The sequence below is a fragment of the Bufo gargarizans genome, chromosome 4, assembly GCF_014858855.1.
Source record: "Bufo gargarizans isolate SCDJY-AF-19 chromosome 4, ASM1485885v1, whole genome shotgun sequence".
NCBI lineage: Eukaryota > Metazoa > Chordata > Amphibia > Anura > Bufonidae > Bufo > Bufo gargarizans.
Window position 1 is genome coordinate 471,307,439 of NC_058083.1, and position 12,887 is coordinate 471,320,325.

General features: G+C 44.3%; 1 protein-coding gene across 1 annotated transcript in view; it reads right to left on the bottom strand.

Annotated features, from left to right (window-relative positions):
• The window catches only part of APLF (aprataxin and PNKP like factor), a 265,162-nt gene that overhangs the window by 173,954 nt on the left and 78,321 nt on the right, over positions 1-12,887 (bottom strand). Inside the window, exon 4 of the mRNA XM_044291261.1 lies at positions 6,156-6,297. Within this exon, the coding sequence (XP_044147196.1) occupies positions 6,156-6,297 (142 nt within the window). The remainder of the gene's footprint in view (positions 1-6,155; positions 6,298-12,887) is intronic.

Below are 12,887 nucleotides of genomic sequence, written 5' to 3' on the forward strand. Positions count from 1 at the left end.
CGCACTGTGATGTCCATTCCTGGTACGGCATCACAGTAATTAATGCGCGTGCGCCGGCTAACTTCCTTAATATCAGGTTAAAGGGATTCTGTCAGCTAGTTTGAACCTATAGAGCTGAGGACATGCGCTGCTAGATCGCCACTAGCACATCCACAATATACATTTCCCATAGCTCTGAGTGCTTTTATTCAATCAAAAAAACGATTTTATATATATATATATAGATATATAGATATATAAATGAAAATGAGGCAAGTAAGGCGCCCAAGGGGCTGATACCAACATTCCAGGAGCCCAGCACCGCCCGCATCCTCCTCCTTTCTCCACTGATGTCACATAGTTGAAGCGCCGTAATCTCGCGCGTGCCAGCTAGCACATGCGCAGTTCATTCCCTGAGGCTGATGTCAGCACAGCGAAGGAACACCATGCTGGCACTCACATGCGGCATACTCGCGGTGTGGGTTCCTTCACAGTGGGCGCAGCTCGGCTCCTGAAACGTTGGTAAGAGCACCCTGGGCTACTTACTAGCCTCATTTGCATATATATTAATTTATTTTAATATTTATTGAATAAGAGCACTCAGAGCTATGGCAAATGTATATTGTGGACGTGCTAGTGGCGATCTAGCAGTGCATGTTCTAAGCTGTATAGGCTCAAACTTTTTTACTTCCTGGTTCTGAAGTTCTTTAACCCCTTCACACACTTGCGTTCATGTATGTGGGGGAATGTGTTTTTTTGCCACATCCCCCGTACATGGTCGTCAGAAAATGTCTGTACTGGTCCCCAGAGGCTGTTCAATAGGAACATGGCACCTGTAACCTAATCCATCAAAATCTGCATGGCAAAAGCCAAGTGGCAGTCTTTCCTGAACCCTTCAGTGTACCCAAACAGCAGTTTATCTTCAAATTTTTTGGGCATTTCAGCACCTAGTAGAACCCACCTAAAAATTGAAAGGGCATGGTGTGTCTCAGATGGCACATGGTGGGCTCAACATAAAATGCACTGAAATGCCATATCTTTGGGAAACTTGCAATTTTCATTTCGCACAGTCCCTGCTAATTAATTTCGGCAAAAGATCTGTAGGGTCAAAATGTTCACTACACCCCATAATAAATATCTTGGGGTATAGTTTCCGATATAGGATCACTTATAGGGGGTTTAATTTATTTTTTCACCCCAGCACCTCTACAATTGTCAGCTCAATATGCATAAATCACCACATTGACCACATTTCAATGTCTCGGCTTTTAAAACAGATAGTTATATGGTACGTCCTAAAATAGTTATTACTTTACATTTCCCATATGTCTAATTCATGTTTGAATCATTTTATAAATGACATTTTCTTTTTTGGGAAGTTAGAAGGCTTAGGGTACTTTCACACTAGCGTTTTTCTTTTCCGGCACTGAGTTCCATCAAAAGGGCTCAATGCCGGAAAAGAACTGATCAGTTTTATCCCCATGCATTCTGAATGGAGAGTGAGGGCTCTTTCACACCTGCGTTATTGTCTTCCGGCATAGAGTTCCGTCGTCGGGGCTCTATGCCGGAAGAATCCTGATCAGGATTATCCTAATGCATTCTGAATGGAGTGAAATCCGTTCAGAATGCATCAGGATGTCTTCAGTTCCGGAACGGAACGTATATTGGCCGGAGAAAATACTGCAGCATGCTGCGCTTTTTGCTCCGGCCAAAAAAACTGAAGACTTGCCGCAAGGCCGGATCCGGAATGAATGCCCATTGAAAGGCATTGATCCGGATCCGGCCTTAAGCTAAACGTTGTTTCGGCGCATTGCCGGATCCGACGTTTAGCTTTTTTAGAGTGGTTACCATGGCTGCCGGGACGCTAAAGTCCTGGCAGCCATGGTAAAGTGTAGCGGGGGAGCAGCATACTTACCGTCCGTGCGGCTCCCGGGGCGCTCCAGAGTGACGTCAGGGCGCCCCAGGCGCATGGATGACGTGATCACATGGCACGTCATCCATGCGCATGGGGCGCTCTGACGTCATTCTGGAGCGCCCCGGGAGCCGCACGGATGGTAAGTATACCGCCTCCCCGCTCCTACTATGGCAACCAGGACTTTAATAGCGTCCTGGGTGCCATAGTAACACTGAAAGCATTTTGAAGACGGATCCGTCTTCACATGCTTTCAGTACACTTGCGTTTTTCCGGATCCGGCGTGTAATTCCGGCAAGTGGAGTACACGCCGGATCCGGACAACGCAAGTGTGAAAGAGGCCTAATCCGTTCAGGATGCATCAGGATGTCTTTAGTTCAGTCTTTTTGACTGATCAGGCAAAAGAGAAAACCGTAGCATGCTAAAGTATTATCTCCGGCGAAAAAAACGAAAGACTTGACTGACTGCCATGCCATAAGAATGTATTAGTGCCAGATCCGGCATTCAAAATACCGGAACGGTAAAGATAAATGCCGGATCAGATTTGCCGGATGACACCAGAAAGACGGATCCGGCATTTCAATGCATTTTTTTTTTTTTGACTGATCAGGATCCTGATCAGTCTTACTAATGCCATCAGTTGGCATACGTTTTGCCGGATCACTCTGCTGCAAGTGTGAAAGTAGCCTTAGAAGTTCAGAAGCAAAACCCACTTTTTAAGGAACAGTTCAGGTCTGAAGTCACTTTGTGAGGCTTACATAATAGAAACCCCCCATAAATTACCCCATTTTGGAAACTACACCCCTCAAGGTATTCAAAACTGATTTTACAAACTTTGGTAACCCTAGGTGTTCTACAAGAATTAAAGGAAAATGTAGATGAAATTTTTTTGAATTTTACTTTTTGGCAGATTGCCCATTTTAATCCATTTTTTCTAGTAACAAAGCAAGGGTTAACAGACAAACAAAACTCAATATTTATTGCCCTGATTCTGTAGTTTACAGAAACACCCCATATGTGGTCGTAAACTGCTGTATTGGCACACGGCAGGGCGCAGAAGGAAAGGAATGCCATATGGATTTTGGAGGGCAAATTTTGCTGGACTGGTTTTTTGACACCATGTCCCATTTGAAGCCCCCCTGATGCACCCCTAGAGTAGAAAGTCCCAAAAAGTGACCCCATTTTGGAAACTATGGGATAAGGTGGCAGTTTTGTTGGTACTAGTTTAGGGTACATATGATTTTTGGTTGCTCTATATTATACTTTGTGAGGTAAGGTAACAAAAAATAGCTGTTTTGGCACAGTTTTTTTTTTTTTGTTATTTACAATGTTCATCTGACAGGTTAGATCATGTGGCATTTTTAGAGAGCAGGTTGTTACGGACGCGACAATACCAAATATGACTAATTTCTTGGTTGTTTGTTTCAGTTTTACATAACAAAGCATTTTTGAAAAAAATGATTTTTTAGCGTCTCCATATTCTGAAAGCGAGGGGGCTGGATCTCACAGGATGTCACGGAAAGCAGCCACGATGCCTAAGGAAGGCATGGGGCTTCCTTTCCTGCCATCGGATCCCCATCACAGCAGCGCAGGGACCCGATGGCCATTCCGCACCCAGCAATATCCTGCACACACCGCAGTCAGCGTTGACCGCGGCAGTGTGAGGGTTAATGCGCCGGCATTGGTGTTTTCACCAAAGCCGGCGCATACAGAAGGGGTCCAGCCATCAGTGCCTGCCGGACCCCTGCCGCTGACCGGGCGCCCAATCAGCATGACGTACATGTACGTCACTCGAACCTTAAGTCACATCCAGATATGACGTACATGTACGTCATGGGTCCTTATAAGGTTAAGGGTACAGAGGGGTGTTAACTGGGGGTATGTACCTGCACAGTCTAAAAATGGCAGCACTGATTGGATAGAGTGAGTCTGTGCAGGAACACACCCCTAACTGGTAATGCCCTTCTGTACCCTTACTGCAGACTGCTAGCAATTCATTCACACCTTATAGTAGAAATAATAAAGGGATGGCACAACATAGAGCCATAAGAACAGATGCTCCAGAATTGTTATCAGAGAGGGAATGCAAGTAGCTATTAAAACAGGCATGTCAGGAGTGGTGAAAATTTCTATTTAAAAGCAGAGAAATTCAAATTTAGAAAAAGGCTAAATTTTTCAACATTTTCTGTATACTTGGGATTTTTTTATTTATAAATAAAAGTAAAACATATTGACTCAAATGTACCACTAACATGATGTACAATATTTCACAAGAAAAAAAACAAACTGCAAATCGCTTGGAAAAGCAAAAGCGTTCCAGAGTTATTACTACATAAAGCAAAACATTTCAGATTTGCAAAATGTGGCTTGGTCCTTATGGTAAAAACTGGCTTGGTCTTGAAGAGGTTAAAGGGAGTGTCACCTACTTTACACATATTAAACTTTTATCATTGCCCTGTAAGTAATATAAACATTTAAAGGGAACCTGTCATCAACTTTATGCTGACCTCACTGAGGGCAGCATAAATTAGTGACAGAAATGCCGATTTCAGCGGTGTGTCACTCATGAGCTAAAAGTAAGTGGTTGCCGAGAACCAGCATCAAAATCATTGCAGCCCAGACCTTGAAAAGAGTCAAATCTACCTGAGAAGAGTCCTGGTTATTTATAATCTCCTGCTCTCTCGCCCATCTGCTGATGATGGGAGAAAACTAGGTAGAAGACTGTCAGTCATCAGCAGGTGGGCAGGAGAGCAGGACTTCATGAATAACCAGGACTCTTCTCAGTTGGCCGTGACTCTTTTCCAGGCCCGGTCTGCAAGGACTGTGATGTTGGTTCTCGGCAACCACTTACTTTTAACTTCTAAATGACAGACCGCCGAAATCAACTCACCTGTTTCTACTTTATCCTGCCGTTAGTATGGGCAGCATAAAGTTGATGACAGTACCTTTCTTTTTGTTTTCTGAGATGATGAAAAAAATATGATGATCTATGCTAATGACTTGCAAATGCAGAGGGGCGTTCCCCATTGATGCAAATGCCCAATCCCTCTGGAGGCTGCCACTGATTTCTCTTCCCATGTCTCACTGTAAGACAGCCCAGTGTCCGTATGTTGCTGGCTCCCTAAAATCCCGCACCAGCTCGCTTCACTGCCGGGCCCAGGCATGCGGTCAGTTCATTGATGCAGCTGCCCACAGTGGGCAGTAAACAGCGCATGCCTGGGCCTGTCAGTAAAGAGCATGGAAATTTGCATTAATGGGGAACGCCCCCGGGCACTTGAAAGTTATTAGGATACATCATCAAACTTTGGTTTTTCAACATCAGATACACAGGAAACAGAAAGAAAGGTACAATCTATTAACTGTTTATATCACCTACAGGGCAATGATGACCGTTTAATACGTGTAGAGTAGGGGACAGGGTCTCTTTAAAGGAATTTAGTAAAAATCACAGCCTGTTACTCTACTCCTGCACAGCCAGTCCAGCCACCATGATAAACAGGAACATTTGATCAGGTTATCACCCCTCTTACCAAACAGGGAATATGTGTCCTGTAATTAGGGAGGGGGATAAGTAATTTTTTCTACAAAAAAATTAAGAAGATGGCCACCTAATCAGGGATGTAACTTAAATGTTATACTAGTCTCCTCAGGTCTGGTGACTGTGCATCACGGTATATTGGCAGGTTTGAACTCGGCATATCTTAAACTTTGTTAGAAGGGGTTGTTTGTCTTGGGATCAGCTGGGTCAAGCTTTTAGCCACAAACATGAATTTTTATACATTTCTTACAAAAAACGTTACGCTTTAATGAAAAATAGCATTGGATGGAGAGTTGTCATTTATTTGGGCAGGTTGGATTTCAACATGGCTGATGCTTTGTTCTCATGAGATATAAGACGTCAGGATTGGTTCTTGGCAGCAGCATTTGCCCCTGAGAACACATGAAGGATGGCAGGTGGATCAGAATATGTTAGGACTCTTTCACATTACCGCAGTTATTTTCCATTCTTCTGCTCCGTTACAGGAGCAGAAGAACAGAAATACTGGAAGGACCGGATTCAGCACATAACTGACACGAATGGAACCTGACAATTCCCATTGACTTTAATGGGATTCGTTCGGTTTCCATTCCGGAGAACATTTTATTAGATGTGAACATACCCTTAGACACTTCATCTGCAGGCTGCAACTTTTCTAATATTTTTTAAATTAAAAAAGTTAATTACCCCACCCAAAAAAAACTATGTAGAACAAAAAAAGTATACCAGATGATTGTGGAGCTTTCCATCAGTCCTCGTGTTGCTTGCTGCAGATAGCGATGATGGCACATGTCGTGGTGAAGATGTTATTGGGGAACAGGTGGAGTTGTCATTTGATTCAGTTTCTTCTTCAACTCCTTGACTATTTCTGTAAGAATTAGAAACAAAATTAATTCAGTTTAAAGTGACCTCATATGAACAATGGGGAATACAGCTCTCCTCCAAAAGGTAGGGCAGCAGTGTCACTTACAGAAGTTGCACTATATAAGTGCATTAGTTTAGAAAGTTATGCACAGCAATCACTGACTTTTTCTCTGACTTTTACAACTTAACTGACGTTTGAGATGATTTTTCAGGATAACCTGCATCTATTTTTTGCCATATTCCCTCTCTGCGGGCTCTCTCTAGTTTACCCTATTCCATAAACTAATGACTGCTATGATGTCTCCCATAGAATGCAGAAGGGTAAAGAAGAGATTGTGCTCCCTGACTCTATAGGACACTCGGTAAGAGCAGCAGCAATGGAGGACATTACACAGCAGTGCTCAGCAGTGAAGTGGTTGCTGTCTGACTTTCTTCCTCTGCCTCTATCCAGCAGCCCTTGCCTTTTCCTCTTCTCTCGAGATACACTTTTCTGTAATCCAATTCTTCAGGAGAGCTGCTAACTCATTTTCATTGAAGACAGATGACAAATTTCAGCAGTAAACTGAGCCTTTGTTAAAGGTTATTCCGATTATAGAAAGTTATATACCGATCCTGCGGATAGAGGATAACAGATTGGTGGGACCCCCGCTGATCACAAGTAGAGATGAGCGAATTTCAGGTTATGAAATTCGTGCACGCTTCGTTTACTGGCAAAAGGAGAGTTGTGTTATGGATTCCGTTACCGCGGACCATAACGCAATTCTATGATGGAATGCAAAACGGAATGCCTTTATGCAGGAGAGGATTCTCCTGCATAACGGAAACGGAATGGATCCATTTTGCAGCCCATAGACTTCTATTGTGACGGAACGAATAACGGAATTCACCTTTTACCAGTAAACGAAGCGTGAAGGAATTTCAAAATATGAAATTCACTCATCTCTAAATCACAAGTAGGAGTGCAACAAGTACTCGACTAAATCGAGTAATTCGACCAAAAAATAGTTTGTGTCACGAGACCACGGAGAGGAAGTGAAGAGCTTGCTATTACGTCAAATGATGCGCTGTGTGACGTCAGGCGCAGAGCAGTGCAGAACGATGGAGTGTCGGCGGTGCCCCTGCTGGAAAGGTAAGTTGGTGCAACTAAGGCAAGGCGCCCGGAGTGCACAGCGTCATAGCAACCAATGACGCTGTGCACTCCGGGTGTCAGGAGGAGCAAGGGGGGGGGGGGGGGAGAGCTGCTGGCACTGGGGGAGTGGAGCTGATGGCCTGGGGTGGGGGAGAGCTGATGGCACTGGGTGGGGGAGAGCTGATGGCACTGGGGTGGGGGAGAGCTGATGGCACTGGGGTGGGGCAGAGCTGATGGCACTGGGGTGGGGGAGAGCTGATGGCACTGGGGTGGGGCAGAGCTGATGGCACTGGGGTGGGGCAGAGCTGATGGCACTGGGGTGGGGGAGAGCTGATGGCACTGGGGTGGGGGAGAGCTGATGGCACTGGGGTGGGGGAGAGCTGATGGCACTGGGGGATAGTGGAGCTGATGGCACCGGGGAGAACTGATGAGCTTGGGCTGATCGCACAGGGGGAACGAAGGGGGACTGATGGTAGGGGGTCTGATGAGTTTTTATAAAGGAAAACATTCTATTAATTCATTTTTTCGTATTAGATTACTCGATTAAGCATAAAAAATTAATCGATAGAATACTCGATTTCTAAAATAATCGTTTATTGCGGCCCTAATCGCAAGAATGGGAGCCCCTTACCCCTTCGAGCCACCTGAACTGTACGAAGCACTGGTTGGAAAAGCACTCCAACTGTGCATTTATTTCTACGGGAGCATCAGATATAGTCAAGTACAGCAAACTTTTTATTTAATAACTATTTCCCCCCTTAGGGGCTAGAACCTGGGATATTTTAATCTCTTGTCCTATTCACCCCAATAGACATCTATTAGGGTGAATAGGATTTCACACTCTCCCTGCTGCCCTGTGCATAGTACACTCAGCAGCAGGGAGATTACCATGGCATTACCGATTGGAGCCCCGCGATTACACTGCTGGAGCTCCGATCAGAACTGCCACTGCACCACCAATGAGGAGGAGGGGAGGGGATCCTGTGGCCACTGCGACCATTGATTTATAATACTGGGGGGGGGGGGGGGTCGGGGGGCGCACTGCGCAACCAATGACTTCAATACTGGGGGTGTTGGGGGGGCACACTGCGCCACTAATGTTTTTAATACTGGGGTTGGGAGGCGCACTGCACTTGGGAGAGAGAGGGCGCAGTGCGCCACCAATGAGGATAACTAACATTTAATACAAATACAGGAGGTGCCGCACCTGAGCGGTTAACTGCGGCGGATCGCAGCTACCGTTCATAGAGGTCGGGTGCCGGCTATGTAATTCTGACGTCGGCACCCGCCTCCTGGTGGCGCAGTGGCCACAGCCCCTCCCCTCTCTCCTCTTATTGGTGGCAGCGGCGGCATAGGGGGAGGGAGAGACTGCCTCTTTCTCCCCGGTGATGCTCAGGGAATATGGCGCGTACTGAGACCAGCGCGTGCCATGTTCTGTAATACTAGGCTGCGCAGCATCCCAGCCTAGTATCGGTAAAAGGCAAATCCCAGTATCGAATCGACACTGGTACAAAAGTATTGAGTGGGTATCGATAATTCAATACCCGATGAAATCCTAGTCAGGAGAGGTGACGGCTCCCCTTTATAAGGCTACAGCTTTTTTATTTTGTTGAAATTACCATTATTGAGCCTCTTTCAGTAATGTGTAGGTTATCTGTCAAGTATATGCATAATCTACATTAAACCGGTACATAGATATTCATAAGACACACTCTGTGTCAATACAAATCCAAACAGATAACCGTGCCACGCTTCGAAGATATACCATCAAATGATCCGTGATAAAACTGAGGCAACAACAAGCCACAAATTGAAGACGTAGCCGTATAATGTGAAGCTGATAAATTCTCCCAGTATACGGTAAATTAACATGTTTTCCTTGGACTGTGGAGAGTAGTTATATAGTAATGTCCTTAATTAATACAAGTACAACAGATTTGCATATAATGCTACAATAGCTAATTGAGCATAGATTAAATGTTCCTACATAATTAAGTCCTCTCATCCAGCGCTAATTATTTGTTGGCAATTGTCGGCAGAGGGAAAGTTTAAGTCTCTTCTCCGCTCGTTACACAAAGCTGAAGGTATTTTTTTAAGGTTTTCTTGGAAATACTTGAACTCCCTCTTTAAAAACAATGGAGCACATTGCTAAAAACTGCCCAAAAAAAGATTTTAAAGCAGCCCTCCAGTTCCCCCCCCCCCCCCCCCCCAAAGTATGCAAATCGCTAAATCCATCTTTCTCCTGCTTTGATAATGTACTGTGTAATATGTAATGTAGATCAGTATTTATTGATACAATTAAAGGGTATTTTGCACCTATGGAACTGGCTGACCTGTTACATGTGCACTTGGCAGCTGAAGGCATCTGTGTTGGTCCCATGTTCATATGTGCCCGCATTGCTGAGGAAAACTGAAATGACAACGGGGCATTATCATTACACCTAGAGGCTCTGCTCTCTCTGCAACTGCCGGGCTCTCTCAACTCTGATTGATAGGGCCAGGCAGTTAAAACGTCATCATCTTTGGCCCGTCAATGGAGAGGGTGCGGCAGTTTCAGAGAGAGCAGAGCCTCTAGGTGTAATGGTAACGCCCCCGTTACACCTGGAGACTCATTAGCATATATTAAAGCATCATTTTTCTCAGCAATGTGGGCACACATGAACATGGGACCAACATATATGCCTTCAGCTGCCAACTGCTCATGTAACAGTTCAGCCAGTTTCATGGGTACAAATCTGCTGACAGATGTCCTTTAAACATATAGCTTGTAGACTGTCCAATTATAATCCTTTGTGCGTCTCTCTTAAAAGGACTTAAATAAAAACCTGGGCAGACGCTGAAAATGGTCTAAAGTAACAAAAGACACAATACTTAGCCAAATTTTTCGCTCCATAAAACTCACTTTTTCCCGCCAAAAGTGATGGGAAAATGGCAGTGTGTCCTTTGGATCGAATACTAGTGAGCACTTCCATTAGTACAAAGCTCCTGGTGCTGACTGTACTCACCGCTACCTGGTCTTCTCCGAGCACCACACTGCACCATCCTGTCAGCGTACAGTGTCTGAATGTAGTGCATGCAACTATGACCCGATGGTGTGCGATGTCAGGTCATAGAGCAGCGAGGCGGCCGGAGAAGACCAGGGAGTAGGTGAGTGTCATAAGAGATGCTGGATCTGCAGAGTAGTTATGGTGTCCGGAGCAGGAAAGGCAAGTTCAATTTCAAGCATCATGTCTGGAGGAAACTAAACACAGCTCATCACTTGCCCAATACCATCCCTACAGTAAAGCACGGTGGTGGCAGCATCATGATGTGACCGTGTTTTTCAGCGTACGAGACAAGGAGACTGGTCTGGGTTGAGGGAAAGCTGAATGAAGCAAAGTACAGAGATATTCTTACTGAAAACCTGATCCAGAATGCCCTAGACCTCAGACAGGGCCAAAGGTTCACCTTCCAACACGACTAAGCACACAGCCAAGACAACACAGGAGTGGTGTCAGGACAACTCTGTGAATGTCCTTGAGTGGTCCAGCCTGAGCCCTGACTTTAACCCAATTGAACATCTTTGGAGAGACCTGAAAATGGCTGTCCACTGACAGTCCCCACCCAACCTGAAGGAGCTTGACAGGATCTGCAGAGAAGAATGGCAGAAAAGTCCCAAATGCCTGTGTGCAAATCCTGTGGCCACATACCCAAGAAGACTGGAGCCTGGAATCACTGCCAAAGGTGCTTCAACTAAGTCCTGAGTCCTGAGTCTGAATACTTATGTTAATGCAAGATTTTAGTTTTTCCTTTTCAATAAATTACCAAGATTTGTAACATTGTTTTTACTTTCTCATTATGGGGTATTGAGTGCAGATTGATGGGGGAAAAGATAAGAACATGTGAAAAAAGTGAAATGGATTGTACTTACTTTGCAGCATTTTTCCCCCAACCTGCCTAAAACTTTAGCACAGTACTGTATGTATTATATATAGTACAGTAGTCCCCTATTTTCACCATCTGCGAGGATCCCAACGATTGGATCTCTGATTTTTGCATTAGGGTTGTCTCGATGCCAAAATTTTGATTCGGTTTTGATAACATAAAAAAAGTATTGCATTACTAGATACCATTCATACCCACATAAAAAGAAAAAGAAAAAAAAAAGCTGTGCATTCCGCATTTTATGGAACGTCCGGCCCATAATAGAACAGTCCAATCCTATTTTTGGGGGGGGGGGGACAAGGTGACAAAAAAAAAAAAAATGTTGAATCGCGCGTTTTTTCTTTTTTTCTCTCTCTCTTTTACGACGTTCACCGCATAGGAGATATTTTTTTATATTTTAATAGTTTGGACTTTTCAGACATGGCAATATGTAATATGCTTATTTATTTATGGTTTATATATTTTATATGTAAAATTGGGAAAGGATGTGATTTATACTTTTATTTACTAACTATTAGCCCCCTTAGGTGCTAGAACCCTTTTCCTATTTACCCTAATAGAGCTCTACTAGGGTGTGGATCTCATACTCTGGATGTTTTTTAAGAACAATGGAAGTCTATTGTGTCACAGCCCCACAAAACTGAAGGGGGCAGTTTTTAATGTCCGTTTCCCAGAAAGGCATCATGTTGTGTGAATGTTGCCTTACTTGTCGATCAGTAAAGAAGTAAGTACAGATGCGGACAGCACATGGTGTATTGTCCACATCTTTTGCGGCCCCACTGAAAAAGATAAGTCTGCATCAGTTCCGCAAAATTGCAGAACGGATGTGGACACAAATATACGGTCGTCTGAATGAGCCATAATTATGTAAATCCGAGGCTTTCTGCTGCAGATTAGTCTCTTGATGTAGATTTCAAATCCGATCATGAAAAAAATCCTTAGCAGTATGAATGGCAATGCAGGTTTCCTTTGGAAATGAGGCATGAATTTTACACGTATTTTGCGCTAAAATCTGTATGAAATTTCTGCAGTACAAAAATACCTTAGGGGCTATAAGTTCACTGAATTCACGAGGAGAGCAGCTCTCCTTGCCTCCTTCCCCCCTCCATTCAGCAATAGTGCATACAGGCAGAAGCACAGCAGCCATTAATCACTGGTGAGGGGGTGAGCAGTGGTGGGGGAAGAACCTGTCACACTCATGAAAACAACGGACACATAAGACTGTCCTACTGGCTGTTAATCAAATTGCATATAATTTTTTGCGCATTTGGCATAAAAGAGCAGTGGATCTTTTAAAAAATAATCTTGCCCTCAAATAGGAAATAGGATGTCATAATCTGGTGACAAGTCACCTTTCAAAGGATAAAAAGCAAATATGTTTTTGAACTAAAAAAAAAAAAAATTCCCCTTCGGCTACATTCACACGGCTGTGACGCAAGCAACGGGTCCACAAAACACAGGCTCCAGCCGTGTGATCGCCACATCGTGGACCCGTTGCCTTCAATGAGTCCACAATCCATGAGATACAGTGAAAGCTAGAT